This window comes from Wyeomyia smithii, chromosome 3 (assembly GCF_029784165.1).
Source record: "Wyeomyia smithii strain HCP4-BCI-WySm-NY-G18 chromosome 3, ASM2978416v1, whole genome shotgun sequence".
Classification (NCBI taxonomy): domain Eukaryota; kingdom Metazoa; phylum Arthropoda; class Insecta; order Diptera; family Culicidae; genus Wyeomyia; species Wyeomyia smithii.
Window position 1 is genome coordinate 27,634,622 of NC_073696.1, and position 16,478 is coordinate 27,651,099.

At 42.6% G+C, this 16,478-nt stretch overlaps 1 protein-coding gene across 10 annotated transcripts in view; it reads left to right on the forward strand.

Annotated features, from left to right (window-relative positions):
- Positions 1 to 16,478, forward strand: part of LOC129727229 (SUN domain-containing ossification factor) — a 55,389-nt gene that overhangs the window by 32,939 nt on the left and 5,972 nt on the right. For 5 of the 10 annotated variants that reach the window (XM_055684822.1, XM_055684823.1, XM_055684818.1 and 2 more), the window contains exons 2-3: positions 7,958 to 8,457; positions 9,228 to 11,403. In XM_055684822.1, coding sequence (XP_055540797.1) covers positions 8,273 to 8,457; positions 9,228 to 11,403 — 2,361 coding nt within the window. In that variant the 5' untranslated portion in view covers positions 7,958 to 8,272. Of the gene's footprint in view, positions 1 to 6,785; positions 8,458 to 9,227; positions 11,404 to 16,478 lie in introns of those variants that run through there. The other 5 variants (XM_055684820.1, XM_055684826.1, XM_055684819.1 and 2 more) reach the window with 3 other exon arrangements.

Below are 16,478 nucleotides of genomic sequence, written 5' to 3' on the forward strand. Positions count from 1 at the left end.
TCTTCAAAATAATATGGAAGCCCTTACAAAGGTTCATTAATTGGCAAAGATATTTTGAACAAAATTATTAACAAGTTCCAGCAAAAAATCGTAGCAATCCACAATTACTTTTTTGTTTTTTTTTGCTTGACAATTTTTTTTTTCATTTGCCTACATTGTCAGGGTCTCCCCGTCCCAATAGGTCAATTTTTTTTTGCTTCCATGAGCTTAGACTAATATGATGTCTTGAAGGTAAAAGTTTTCCAAAAAGTTTGAAACCATCCCCATCCTTGAACAACTTCTAAACCTGCTTTCAAAACCTAATAAAAACTGATGTCTTGAAAGAAAACATGCCGGTAATAGCAACAGTACCAGTGGAGTAAAGAACCGCAGGTCTCTCGTCGTCTAAGATTGCAGAGGTACTCTTCTTTTCGTACATTTCAGCGGTACATTTCTATTCGTACTGCAGTGGTACTATTCGTATTGCAGTTCATACATTTCTATACGTGTGCAATCGAGGAAAAACTGCAATGCTGCTGTTGATGGCGATTGAAAGTTTATCTCATAAATATGATTACCATAAATTACTCAGCAAGAATTGTGAATTTTTGCAACGGATATTTATTTATTTTATCTTCGATATTCACTAAATAATCGTGACCGGATAGTATCGAAAGAGTAAATTCCTAAATATATACATTTATAGAAGGGTAAGAGCCTGCGAATGCTTGTGATGTTTTTGTTTATTTACTAAGATTCATTCAGAATCTCTTTTAACATTTCAAAATTGTTAGATGATATATTATTATTTCAAGCTTTTTAAAATGAGACATTTCGCAGCTGAAAAGAATTGGTGCAAAATTATCAACAAAATATTTAATTTTAATAAGGATTGTAAAAATTACACTGTTTATACAGTGCGAACTTTTGTTTCGCATACTGCGTACTTCGCATGCGGAGTAAAAGTTCGCATTTGAGTATTTTTCTAAAAAGTGAAATTCTCATGTTACAAACAAAATTCGCAAAACTCTGGTAATACGTTATGAAGACAAAAGGTTCATGTGCCGCTTGGAAACCAAACCGAGTTTTACGATAGTTTTTTGCAATAGTTTTTTTTCACAACATTTATTTGACACGGCACAATACAAGTTAATGTTTTACGGAGCCAATTTAATCTAATGCCTTATGGTCTAAAATATCTTATAAGCTAAAGACAAATTTTTTATCCTCGCTGCCGACTACGAGCTGATACTAAATCTAATACTAAAACTAACATGGTTTTTTTTTTATCCGAGATTCGTTTTGCTGTTAAATTGGCACTTTGATGCTCTTCAAGTAGCTATAAACAGGTAGCATGTATGGCAAGTTTTGCTGAGCGAGGATATCACGAGCGGGCACATAGGGCTGTATTCCTCGGGCCCTGAGGGTATCCAAAAGTAGAGATCTGGCGCCGCGGAATTCAGCACACACCCAAACCACGTGTTCAATGTCTTGATACCCCAATCCACAAACGCAATGATTACTGCTCGCCAGCCCAATACGCAGGAGATGTGCGTCTAACCCGTAGTGGTTGGACATAATCCGAGACATCATGCGAATGAAATCTCGTCCTACATCCAACCCCCGAAACCAAGGTTTGGTGGAAACCCTGGGGATGATACTGTGTAGCCACATCCCCAGTTCTCCCTTATCCCACGAGGCCTGCCAGTTGACAAGTGTATTCTGACGTGAAAATTTTAAAAATTCATTGTAGGCAATAGGTCTGTTGTAAATATCACCGTTTGTTGCACCCACCTTAGCCAAAGTGGTCGCTTTCTCATTGCCCGGAATGGAACAATGAGAAGGGACCCACACTAAGGTAATCTGAGAAGATTTTTCGGATAAAGCACTCAGATGTTCCCGTATTTTCCCCAGGAAATACGGAGAGTGCCTTACATCCTTCATCGATCGGAGAGCCTCAATAGAACTGAGACTGTCCGTAATAATGAAGTAATGGTCCGCGGGCATTTTTTCAATAATCCCTAAGGTATACTGAATTGCAGCCGATTCTGCGACGTAAACAGAAGCAGGATTATCGAGCTTGTAGGAGGCGGTGAAATTATTGTTGAAGATACCGAAGCCAGTGAACCCGTTGAGAAGCTATCCATCAGTATAAAACGCATTGTCGCAGTTGATGTTTTTAAATTTGTTATAAAATATTTTAGGGATCTGCTGCACGCGTAAATGATCCGGGATTCCACGAGTTTCTTCCATCATGGATGTATCGAAAAACACAGTAGGAACAGAAGTATCTAACAAGTTGACACGATTGGAGGTGTATGAGGAAGAATTTATACTTTGAGACATGTGATTGAAATACACAGTCATGAAACGGGTTTGAGAATTAAGTTCAACTAGCCTATCGAAATTTTCAATTACCAAGGGGTTCAAAACCTCACATTTGATGAGAATACGAGTAGTCAGATCCTAAAAGCGGTCTTTTAATGGGAGAACGCCCGCCAAAACTTCCAAACTCATCGTATGGGTCGAATGCATGCAACCTAAGGCAATACGCAAACAACGATACTGTAATCGTTCCAGCTTGATTAAATGGGTATTTGCAGCGAAGCGGAAGCAGAAACACCCGTACTCAAGCACCGACAATACCGTTGTTTGGTAAAGCCTTATAAGGTCTCCTGGGTGGGCGCCCCACCATGATCCAGTAATTGTCCGGAGAAAATTTACTCTCTGTTGACATTTTTTCATCAAATATCGAACGTGACATCCCCAGGTGCCTTTTGAATTGAACCAGACACCAAGTTATTTAGATACCAAAACCTGAGAAATCGTTTCAACCATTAACTGTAAGTGGAGCTGAGCAGGCTCGCGCTTCCTAGAAAAAACTACTATCTCAGTCTTCTCCGGAGAGAATTCGATACCTAGCTGTAAAGTCCAAGCAGACAAATTGTCCAAGGTATCTTGCAATGGTCCTTGCAAATCGGCAGCTTTGGCTCCTGTAACAGAAACCACGCTGTCGTCTGCAAGTTGTCTTATCGTGCCTAAATTTGCCAGACATGCGTCAATGTCATTCCATAAAAATTGTAAAGAAGGGGGCTTAAGCATGAGCCCTGGGGAAGACCCATGTAGCTAATACGAAAAGTTGCCAAATCGCCTTGCGTAAAATTCATATGCTTTTCGGACAACAAATTATGCAAAAAATTGTTTAAAATTGGTGATAATCCTTGTCGGTGAAGTTTGCCCGAAAGAATGTCAATAGAAACGGAATCAAAAGCCCCCTTAATGTCCAAGAACACAGATGCCATTTGTTCTTTGCGAGCATAGGCTAGCTGAATATCTGTGGAAAGCAACGCAAGACAATCATTCGTTCCTTTGGCACGGCGGAAGCCAAATTGAGTATCTGATAGCAGACCATTTGATTCGACCCAATGGTCTAAACGACGGAGTATCATTTTCTCCATCAATTTCCGGATACAGGATAGCATTGCAATTGGCCTATAAGAGTTGTGATCAGAAGCTGGTTTTCCCGGTTTTTGGATGGCGATCACCTTCACTTGCCTCCAATCCTGCGGTACAATATTTTCAACAAGCGCCTCTTGGCAGAGCCGGGTAGATTCTTCAACAAGTTGAATTTGATTCTATCTAACCCAGGCGCGTTATTGTTACAGGACAGGAGGGCAACTGAAAATTCTGCCATCGTAAATGGTGATTCTATCGCGTCGTGGCCCGGAGACGTATCGCGAACAATGTTTTGCACAGGAACAGAGTCCGGACATACTTTCCTGGCAAAGTCAAATATCCACCGACTTGAAGACTCCTCGCTCTCGTTGACCGTTATACGATTTCGCATTCTTTGGGCTGTGTTCCAAAGAGTGCTCATCGATGTCTCCTTCGACGTTTTGTTTACGAACCGACGCCAATATCCGCGTTTCTTTGCTCGGACCAAGCTTTTATACTTGATTTCAAGCTCCAAATACCGCTTAAAGTAGGCGGGTTCACGTTTCATCCGAAAGAAGGCCTTAAACGCGTCGGATTTTTCCGTGTAGATATCGGAGTACTCTTTGTCCCACCACGGAGTGGGAGACCGTTCTTTGATCGTCACGCCGGGATATTTCTTCGTTTGGGCTTGCAACGCGGCGTCGAGAATAAAGCCCGCGAGGAGGTTGTATTCTTCAAGTGGTGGGTGATGTTGAATCGACTCGACAGCTTCTGAAATCATTTCCTCGTATAACTTCCAATCGATATTCCGTGTGAGGTCATACGGAATATCAACTGATCGCGTGCGAGTTAAACCATTATCAATTTAAATTTGGATAGGCAAATGATCGCTACCGTGGGGATCAAGGACTACCTTCCATATGTAATCCAACCGTAGCGATGTTGAACATAAAGAGAAATCTAAAGCACTGGTGCGCGCTGGAGGTTTCGGAACGCGTGTCATGTCCCCGTTGTTTAATATTGTCATATCGAAGTCGTCGCAGAGGTTATAGATCAAAGAGGAACGGTTATCATTAGAAGGGGAACCCCAAGCCACGCCGTGAGAGTTGAAATCTCCCAAAATCAAACGTGGTGAGGGAAGAAGTTCTATTAAATCAAAGAGCAACCGTTGCCCAACCTGTGCTCTGGGAGGAATGTATATTGAGGCAATACAAAGCTCTTTACCTTGTATTGTCATTTGACATGCGACAGCTTCGACGCCTGGGACCGAGGGGAGGTTAATACGATAGAAAGAATAGCACTTCTTAATCCCTAGAAGTACTCCTCCGTAAGGGGTTTCTCGGTCAAGGCGAATTATATTATAATCATAGAAGTTGAGATCTACATTAGAAGTGAGCCAAGTTTCACAGAGGGAAAATGCATCGCATTTATGCTTATTAATCAAAACTTTAAATGAATCAATTTTGGGGATGATACTTCTACAATTCCACTGTAAAATAGAGATAGAATCCTTCATCTCAGCCGATGAATTAGCCATCGAAGGATACGATCGCTGCAAGGAGGGGCCATTCAGCAGTCAACTGCTTCAAAAACGTTTTAACTGTTGGTAGAAATGCCAGCAGAAGACTTTTAAGAGGATCAGTTATGTTGAAATTTTCAAAAATCCAGTCCACAATATCTGAAAACTTCAGCAGTCCAGATTCTGGCTGAATCTTGGACGAAAAAGAAGGAACAGTTGGGTTTTTTGATGTTCCTGGAAGTGCCGGAAACTCCTTACTTGAATTCAATCTTGCCAATCCCGGAGGAGTTTGCTTCGGTTTTTCTACAGCACTTTTATGTTTCTTAGTATCAGCCACTTCAGATGGAGACCTTCTCTGTCCCTTCCTAGGAAGTCTAGGAGAAGAGAGGTTTTTTCGTCAGAATCAGACTCATCGGATGACAAGACCTCGAAGAGATTCGGGGAAACCAGTTTGGTGGCAGCGGCCTCTTTAAGCATTTCTGCGAAAATGCGCTTAGAGCGCTCTTTCAGAGACCGCTTGATTTTCTCTTGGCGCTGTTTGTACGCGGGACATGCAGACAGCTCATGCGGAGTCTGCCCACAATAGAGGCACTTTTCAGCACCCTTATTACAGGCGTCATCCGCATGTTGCTCTCCGCACTTGCCACAACGTGCTTTATTGCCACAGTGGGAGGCTGTATGGCCCAACTGTTTGCACTTGAGGCAATTCATTTCCCGCGGTACAAACAAGCGCACGGGTAGACGCACTTTGTCCACGAGCTCATAGCTCGGCAGAGCAGACCCGGCGAAAGTCACGCGAAAAGAGTCTGAAGGGGTGTAAGTTTTTACACCGTTGTCGAGCGATACTGAATGTAATTGCTTACATTCAAGTATCTTGGCAGGTTCAAGGCTAGAATCCTTGAAAAGGCCTTTTCCAGCCTTCAACAGGTCCTCGACAGTCAGACTCGATTCGCTGACCACACCGTCAATCTTAACTACGCGAGCTGGAATGTACACGTGGTACTCCCGCGTGAAGAGCTCACAAGCAGCAATCTCGTTTGCTTGCTTGAGGTCGGACACCAAAACACGCAGCTTATTCGGGCGTACTTTAGTAATTTCAGTCACGGCTGTAAACCGTGCCAATTCTTTACAGATTTGCATTGTGTTCAATGCTTTCACTTTCGGCCGGAAAAATACAGCCCCAATACCAGCTTTGCCCTCCGGATACTGCTTAAGCCGATGGGTAGCTTCCTGCGGGGCTCCATTTTTAACTCTTGGAACTTTGTATCCGGGAGGGCTAGGCGGTGGAACGAGCGGGTGTTCATCCCCGTTTTTGCAATAGTTTGTTGCAAAAACAATTAAGTGCATACTTTTGCCCCTCACTACTCTAATGAATGTATCTTCATGAGAAATAAAACAAGTTTTTCTCTAAGTTCATCTACCCTTTTTGATAGGAGTAGAAAATAATCAAAATTTTAGTTGTTACCCGTTACTTAATAGTAAGATGCACGCCCTGACCAAAATAATAATACACTAAGGTCGCTTTTTACGCGGGGGATACGTGCCGCGTAAAAAACCGCGTAAATTCCGGAATCCGCGTGAAAAAAACCGCGTAAATTCCGGAATCCGCGTAAAAAACCGCTTAAATTCCGGAATCCGTGTAAAAAAAAACCTGCGTTAATTTTGCAATCCGAGTGAAAAAAACCCGCGTAAAAAAACCGCGTAAAAAGCGACCTTAGTGTACCTGAAAAATCACTTTCATACCAAACTTTTTGGTATCAGTAACGAGAATGTTCTATAATGAAATTTCACGTCTGTCTAATAGACGTCCGTGATGTGACTCTTGTTCTTATATCATTATGAATATCATGTCATACAATTTTCGAGCTTTTGGTTTCACACTGAAGCCTGCTTTGATGATCGCATGTTTATTCTTTTTCCTCGTTTTTGGCACGTCGAACGCTGAGCTTCGGAGCTCTATTTTTTTGTTCACATACTGACTCGATATTTTATTCTTCGTTCTTGATTGCGGTGTCTAAATTCACTGGTTCTTTTTCTCGTCCTCGAAGGAAACCTCTTCTCGCCACAATTTGAATGTATCACGCGACACTGGCAGAGCCCCCACTTGTTTAGGTGTATTGTTAGTTTCCGGAACGGTCTTCCCAGTTACCTAATGCAACTGTAATTAAATTTTCAATTACTGTGTACATCAATTTTCGAAAAAAGAATTCTTCATGATCCCATGCACAGAAATTACAGAAATTTTTGTCATACCTATTTGACATTTGGGACATTGTTGACACTACAAAAATTCGTGATATTCTCAAGATTTTTGACAAGTTTTTCAGTTTTGACAATTTTGTCTTTGGTTCCATGAATCAAATATCCTTATCCTATCGCAATCATTCTAAATTTTTATTTAATTTTTTAATTTAATTTTTCTGTATTGTCTGTCTTGTAAAACGACTGAACAACAATATGACAGTGGGATATTTGTAATAGAACTCATACTGTTTTGAAAATTGGTCTTCCGTAAAAGTTTTCATTCTGCTCACATCTGTAACGTATACTGAAAGATAATATGCACTCTTTCAGTGAAGAGTTGGTACAAGCATTGTTCTGTTTAGAATGGGTATCATCATCATCATTATTTTTTTTTGTTCAATTTGGTGTATGATATCTGGTTTCTCTTCTTGCTCATCATCTTCCACATATCGTCGTTGGAGACACTTTTTGTCATCAGTCTATTTGGCACGGGACGTTACTAGAGTCAGATTTGAACGGTCGTTCTTTGAGTATTGACCAATAACTTTCTCGTTGTTAACTGAAAAATGTTTCCAATTGCGAACGATACATCTGGAATTTTCGTGATACAGTGATCTGTTGCAAGTAGGAGAGTAGTAGCAACTTAGCAACAACAACGAACGCATTCCGCATCGGGAAGCTTCGCGTGCGCACACACTTAGCGCCAGCGACAGCAGCACGAATTAGCACCGCGACCCAATAAATTCAAATGTACAATGTATAGCATCTGATTTTTATCAGTCCAATCGCAGGAATTCACCGGAGCAGTTAGTGTGTCAAAAAACAGTTGGAAGAAAGACAGAGGTGACAGTCACTTAACTTATATACAATATTATGTACAGCAATGTTTGTTACCTCGAAGTGGCAATTGTGACGAAAATACCAAGAAAATAAAAAAAAAAAAACAAAACAGAAGACTGACAAGTGCAAATCACTGACTAAGTGATAAGCCGGATTTGCCCGGAATGTGATATGATAATATATGTAGTTTAAGCTAAAAAAAAGTTATATATTCAAAGTGTATCGTAAAAGTTCCTTAGGTTATCCTATCAGTAAATGTTGTACATTGTCGACCTTTATCTGGTGCTGTTTTTCTACCTCGAATGGCGCCTGTCGTTGGGGTTGCTGAACGCGCTGCTGGAACGCACTAGAAGAATGAAGAAGTTAACAGCACTGCTGGCGTTCTGTTGGGTTCTGCTGGTGTCGCAGATACTGGCCATATCCAGCTTGTACAACGACGGGTAAGTGGCGGTTTCGCGTTGGTATTGAAGAATTTCACGCCTTTGCAGTTTGTAGTACCCTCTCAGATTTTAGAGAAACTTTGTGATTCGACATCAAAAAGACTCGTGAATGCTTTCCACCCATTTCGTATGCAAAATTTTATTCAAAGCCACACGAAATTGGTCGCTACGGCATTTGACCTCGTATGCAAAGTAGCCCAACCAGGTGTCACCAAACTCACAAAGTCTCACTGAAATCTGAGTGAGCGTGAAATCCCTCTGCTGAACCTGCTAGCATTTATATTCCCGTTCTCGCAACACAATATGGGGCAGTGAAAATCGCCTTCGTTAATTCACCTCTTCCTACGCACGTGTCGCAACACGGTGCTGTCGAGACACAAATGTTGGGGACGGTCAAGAACGTGTGTCGACTAAATCAACCACGCATTATGGCCTACCGCTGCGGGGTTGATATTAGATTGTGTTTCACTCCTAGCAGCGCGTATGGAAGCTTGAATTTCACCACCTGTGTATGTAAAGCAAACATGTTGGATTGCAGGTGGAGTCGAAACAAAACTGCAAATAGAATCGGTTGGTATTTGCTCAACACGTTAACGACGGGAGAGTTCGACTGCTGTAGAAGCAGTAGGAGAATTTTTTAACAATATTTTTATCAAACATGATTGACAATGTTCTCTTTCCAAGTGTTTTGGTTGTACTTTTTAAAGCAATGTAAATATGACCTAGCAACACCCAACGAGTTCTAATTTCTTTTCTTTTTTTTCTTGCAGGTTACAGGACATTCCTGGCCCTCCTTCGGTGGTAACTTTGGTCGAACACCAGAGCAGCGAAATGCAAATAGAAAGCAAACTCGAAGAAAACATTGAAGCAACGTTGAAGAACATCAGCCTTCATGATCTGGCCGAAGATGGCGCGGTGGAAACTCCAGAAGACTATCCCCAAACACCACTAGGCGATATTCCAACGGATCGTGATTCCACCACCAGTGAAGCTTCAGTTCAGCTCGCACCAGAGCAGCCGGAGCATTTAGGGGAAAAAATTGACGACTCCGGAGGGACAGACGAGCCGCCGAAACCCGATGAAGCAATCGACGACAATCGAAATATCACCGGCAGCGAATCTCCGCTGGGTTCCGAGGTGAACCTAACCGAGGAGAACCCGATGCCCGTGTTTTCCGAGTGGGCCCAAAAGCAGATGGCCGAGGCGGAGAAGAAGCTCGGCGAGAATGTGAACGCTTCAGCAATGAAGCGCAACTCAAAACCAGCCGGTGGCAAAATGCCTCCGCTTAAGTTACGAGCGAAGAATTACGCCGCTCCGGACTGTGGCGCAAAAATAATCGCCTCCAATGCGGAAGCGCAAAGCACCGGATCGGTGCTAACTTCACACAAGGACGAATACCTGCTGAATCCATGCACGAGCAAAATTTGGTTCGTGGTTGAGCTGTGCGAACCGATTCAGGCGGAGCGTGTTGAAATGGCAAATTTCGAGTTGTTTTCCTCATCACCACGGGATTTTTCCGTTGCGGTCAGTAATCGTTTCCCGACGAGAGATTGGGCCAACGTAGGCCAGTTCACTGCGAAAGACGAGCGAGACGTTCAGAGTTTCAATCTTCATCCACACCTGTTTGGAAAATTCGTGCGAGTGGAAATCCACTCGCACTACAACTCGGAGCATTACTGCCCGGTGTCGCTATTCCGAGTGTACGGAACATCAGAGTTTGAAGCATTCGAGACGGATAATGCGCCTTCACAGGGCGATGATGACGATGTGGAGTTAGTGACTGCCGAAGATGGGTTGCATTTAGGAGGAGAAATTTCAATAGATTCAAAACAATTGGATTCGGGAGAAATGAAGCCAAAAAAGACAGAGAATATTCTAAAATCCGCTGGCGAAGCGGTGATGAATATTGTTAAAAAAGCCGCCGAAGCTCTGGGTAAAACCAACGACGGCGCTAGCTTAGGAAATGGAACTGAAAGTAATTTAACGGATGAAACTCGTGCACACATAGATGTGGAAAATTCAAATGACCTGCTACACTCTCGAAGTAACAGCTACTGCTTTTCACTAGCCTATCAGCCTCGGTGTGTTATTTGTCCGCATGAGCTTCAGTTGCAACTGGAGCGTACGTTAAGCTGCAACTATTACCTTCTCACTAGTCTACTGAATGTCGAACAAATCAGTTCCTCGTTTAACGAATCTCAGCATTTGCTATGTGCCAATATTTTAGGATATTTTTTGAGTGACAGTGACTCGCAAAGTTGGGCTTTCAACGGAAGTTTGTTGAGTTGGTTCCCAGCGGTGCATTTGGCTGGATTTTGCAACATCAGGGCTCTTGATAATGGTTTACTGGAGCCGGTAGTAAGGACAGAACAGAAATCACCTTCGGATGATGAAAACTCGCTTGAACAAGCTGGTGAAGAAAGTTCTTCGAGTGAACCTAGCGAGTTGCCATCCTCACAGACGACGGCTGGCTCGAATGAGCATGCAGGCAACGAAGGCTTTCGAGCTGTTGATAGTCCTCCTACAGAGGAGGAGGAAGTCACGAAACAATCGCTGCCACAAGAAGAAGTCAATATTTTCACCCTTCCGGAAGAATCCAACTCTTCGGAATCTCCGCCTGTTGATGATCAACAGTTAGTCACTGAAAAGGTACCGGAGTTGTCCACATCAGCAACCGAACCAACACAGCAGGAGAAAGATCATGATGCGACGGTGCTCAATTCCAATGGCAATCCTTTGGAGGATATCGAGGGGCTTCTGTTGGATGACCATCATCTGGAGGGGAGTGATGTAGCAAGCGGCGCGACCGGTGTCGGAGGAATACCAACTATAGCTAGTACAACATCTACGACGCCGTCGCCGGACTCGTTGACAGCCAGTGTGCCGGCAGCGACTCAGAAGGGACAACCGGAGAGCGTTTTTCTGCGGCTTTCGAACCGAATTAAGGTAGGTCCTTTTTATAAAAAAAATTGAGTAACGTGGGTTTGATTCGTACAACGATCAAATTGTGCCAATATAAAAAGTTTTTTTTTCAAAATTTTTGTTGATACGTTGCGACCATACAATCACAGTAGGTGTTGATGTGAAGCAAATGTCGTAATAGCCAAAGTGTAGACGATGCCATTAATTTGTCCATATTGCAAAAGAATGTTCTTTAAAACCTGCCAAAAAATAATGCATGGTATACAGCGTTGTCGTCATGGTTCTTGGAGAACTCTCATGAGAAGAAATGGTACAGTTGTTGCCACCAACAGAGGATCAATGAAAGTAATCGTCAAAGTAAGCATCAAATCAAAGCTAGAATGCTGTCCAGATGGTCCTATTGTAGTGCATGATGTCCAGGTGATTCCGAAGATGGAGACGAATATGCTTTCGGTGCACCAGATTGTCAAACGTGGACATACGGTTACATCCAGCAAGGATGGCGTTAAAGTTATTAACCTGGATGATGCAATAATGGCTACTGGAATTGGGAAGCATAACCTGTTCAAGCTGGATCAGCTGCAGCCATCAAATATCTTAGTGTGTTCGTTTCAAGAGAGAGAGAGAGAGAGAGCTGAGCATAAAAGGTTAGGTAATATAAACTACGACAGTCTGCAAAGGATGAAAGGTCTAATTGCCGATATCGAGTCTTGTACGTCTTGCAGAAAGAGCGAAAATGCAATGGGTAACCAAACACGTTTGCCTCTTAGCAGGACCGGATGACGAGCGTCAGATCTGTTGGGAGTCGCTCACGCGGATAGAATTGCTGGTTGGAAGCAGATACTGTTTGACGTTCACGGAAGACAAATCTCGCCGAATTTTTGTATACTTCCTGAAAGAAAAGTCAGTGGGAATTGCGTAGAATTTGTTTGAAGTTTTTCGTTCCATGGCCAAGCGACAAACAGGATAAAAATAAGGTACTCCGAACTGATAATGGGAAAGAATATTAAATCGAAGACTGGAAGACCATTTGAGCCGTTTTGGAATCCGTCATCGAACACCGGCGAACTACACACCAGAACAAAATGGACTAGTAAATCGAACCATCGTCGAGCACGAGCGCACAAATGCATAGTCACTGGATTCTACGAAGAAACAAAGGCTTGCCGTTTGTGGGACATGAAATCTAAGAAGATTGTCAAGAGCCAATACTCAATTTTCAAAGTTCAGCGCATGATCGTAACATAGTCTTTGTAGATTTTGGTGATCCATTTTCGTTCGAGGAAGTCTTCTGAGCGAGAACCCCAACAAGAAAAAGAATAGAAGGTGTGACTAGAATTAGAAAAAATTTTCCCTCGTCCAGGCGGGGTCCCGCCTGGACGAGGGAAAATTTTTTCTAATTCTAGTCACACCTTCTATTCCCGTTCATCTTCGCATTCCCGCGAAACTACATATATTGCCCGCTTTACTAAACTTAAAATGTAAGTCAATATGACAAAAAATGAAATTAGTTCGTAAAGTAAAATTAGCACAACGGAGCTCTTCCGTGATACGCCTTCCATGGGAGTTGGCCACCAACTGACGTGTCTCATCGCTTGCGCCGCTGTAGATATAATAAGTCATTATACATAGTGTGCGTAAAGAGACCACTCTCTCAGTTGACAGAAATAAACTTCCCCAGGCCAGTGTGTGCAGTTTCATCGCGGCGTGCTGAGATGCGGGAACACAATAGTAGAGGGTGATTCGACATTGGTCTTAGGAAGAGTTACCCTTACCCAGTAGTTTAATTGGCCAAAACACCTTGCCGGAGACAACGGAGATTGCGGGTTCGTGTCCCGTCTGGACGAGGGAAATTTTTTTCTAATTCTAGTCACACCTATTCCCGTTCATCTTCGCATTCCCGCGAAACTACATACATTGCCCGCTTTACTAAACTTAAAATGTAAGTCAATATGACAAAAAATGAAATTAGTTCGTAAAGAAAAAGAAGCCGCAATCAATATCAATGATGATGATGAACAGGTGAAGAACGACGAATCAAGCACTGGCGAAGACTATGACACTCCAACTAGTGACGTGACCATATCTGCGCTCCCCCCGCAAACATCTTTTAATACTACCCGGGTCTCAGGTGTTCAGGCAAAACGGAAGAGGAACGCTACCTAATAGAGATCCACGTAACGTACCCGAAATCTGGACCAGATCAACACACAGTGGACAGTGGACCAGATCAACACACACAAGGGTCTTTTCGAGTACAACCGTCTGTCTCTAGGTGAGTTTCAAGAAATCATTGATAATATGATCGCCGGACTAGAAGGCACTGGTGGTTATTTGGACGACATCATCGTAGCGAGCAATACAATCAAGGAGCACATCCAGCATCTTGATCAACTATTCGCTCGGATCAAGCAGTTTGGATTTACCTTGAAGATCCAGAAGTGTAGCTTTTTCCTGAACGATATCAAATATCTGGGGTTCATTAATCAATTAATATCTGGGGTTCATTAATCAACAAGGCATCCGACCAGATCCGGAGGAAATTTAAGCTATAACGCAAATGCCAGCACCTTTCGATGTTCCAACATAACGTTCGTTTCTGGGAGCTGTGAATTACTACAGTAAATTTGTTCGAGGCATGCACGAGCTTCGACGACAAATTGTATGAAATTCTGAAAAGGGAAGTGGAACTAGTCCCCGGAGTGTCAGCAATCATTCAACAGATTCAAGCAAATTCTTCAATCAAATCTTCTTCTCACTCACTACGATCCGGCACTCGATATCATTGTTGCGGGTGATGCATCAAAAGAAGGTGTGGGCGCAGTTTTGTTTCATCGCTTCGGATGGTGCTATCAAGGCAGTATGTCACACATCTAGAACCATGACACCAGCAGAGTAGAATTGCAGTGAAGAAGAAAAGGGAGCGTTGGCGCTCATATTTGCAGTCATCAATTTTCGTCGGATGCTATTCGAACGACGATTCGTTTTTCAGACGGATCATAAGCCACCCTTCCATTTTTACGGGTACATACAGCGAACCGATTACAACGATGGGCTTTGACTATGCTGCTTTATAATTTCAAAATTTAGTTCAAGTCAACCGAGGCAGAAGTATTACAAAGACTCATCAATCAACACCGCAGACCAGATGAAGAGTACGTTATTGCAAGCACTCAGCTGGAAGCTAGCACCGCATGTATTCAAATGGAATCTCTTTCAAAATTCCCCGTTACACATGAAATGATTTCGAACGAAATCAAAAAGGAGAGAACTCTGTAAAAAGTAAGCCAGCAGATTCAGAATAATTGGTCAAAAACATCATTTCCGGGTATGTGGACACCCTGAAGCGCACTTTGAATAAGAAGGAAGGGGAATCGTTGAAGAAGCACTGCAAAAGTTCCTGTCCACGTATCGATATACGCCGAATAAATCCGCTCCAGATGGAAAGTCTCCAGCCGAAGCAATGTTTGGACGAAAACTTCGGACTCATTTGGACTTCGTCAAGCAAACCTGTGTAGAGCAGCTACAATTCAACCAGGAGTAAAACGAGCAGTTCAATCGCGTACATGGTGCGGAAGAGAGAACATTTGCTGAGAGCAAGGACGTATATGCTAAAATTTACATAAGGAATGCATGTTTCTGGGCAGAAGGACGGATCATCGAACGTAAAGGTAACGTTACGCACAACGTGGACCTGTAGTACACGATGGGTCAGCCACTAATCCTGTATCCGTGAGAGAGCCCAGGTTCAAGAGAATTCCGGCGTTCCTGAAGTTACTATATGTTGTTTTTCCTATGCTGGACACAATATCTTAGAAACCTAATAAAGCTCTCATTAAGTTCTTCGCTATCGACTAGATCACGCATCTTTCTTTTTCACTACGAAATACAACAACAATGTTTGCGGACGCAGACTGACAGGCTTCCATTGAAATCGGAAGCCCAATTCTGGTTTTTTTTATTCGACTTGGATGAGGCGTCATCAGTTGGGCATCCCGCAAACAGAGCAGCTGAAGGACGTTGGGCGGATTTGCCGACTTGGGTACCACATGTATATTCAGCCTCTCCATATCCATTTAATGATCGCTTCGAGTAGTGAACCTATGCCAGAGCCGGCCAGGACACCGCGTCTTCGCGCTTATGGTATTTCTTGAAGAACGACGCAACTTCCAGCAGCACTTCGTACCAAAAATGGTCGACTTCGAACCACCGCTTCGAATTTTCGAGGGTACAAGACTTGGTAATAGTTAATGCGTCACCTGTGAAGATGCTATGTTATGTTTGCTGCGGTGAAGCAAACATAAAAACCTAAATTAATCTACCTAGCGGTCACACCCAGCCTTTCTCATTCAATTTTTTGTTTGTAAAAATATATTTACATGAATGCTTCGTTTCAATAAATGTATATTCACTCTTTAGGTTCTAAAATATTGATGTTGTAATCTTTACATATAAAAATGCAGTCAAGTCTGTCTGTCTGTCTGATCCATATAGGCCCGAAAACTACCGAACCGATTGACGTGAAAATTTGTATGTAGGGGTTTTTGGTGCCGATAAAGGTTCCTATGATAGTTTGAGACCCCTTCCTTTTCTGGAAGGGAGGGGTCCCATACAAATGAATCATAAATTTCTGCACAACTCAAGAACAAACCAAGCAAATGAAACCGAATTTGGCATGTGGATGTTTTAAGGGGTAACTAATATGTCCATAATAGTTGGATGAAACACAAATTTGTGCACATCTCGAGACCTAATCAACCAAATGGAACAAAATTTGGCAGGTAAATGTTTTTAGTGGTAACAAATATGTACATAATGGTTTAAACCCGAATCCCTCTTCTTTAAGGGAGGGATCCCATGAGAATGAAACACAAATTTCGCACAACTCAAGAACCAATCAAGAAAATACAACCAAATTTGGTATGTGAATGTTTTTAGAGGTAACAAATATGTCCATAATGGTTTGACGCCCCTCCCTCTTCTATAAGTACATGTTTCTTCACAAACTTCTGCACATCTCGCGAACTAATGAACTAAATGGAACCATATTGGCAGGTGAATGTTCTTAGTGGTAACAAATATGTTCCATAATCGACCTC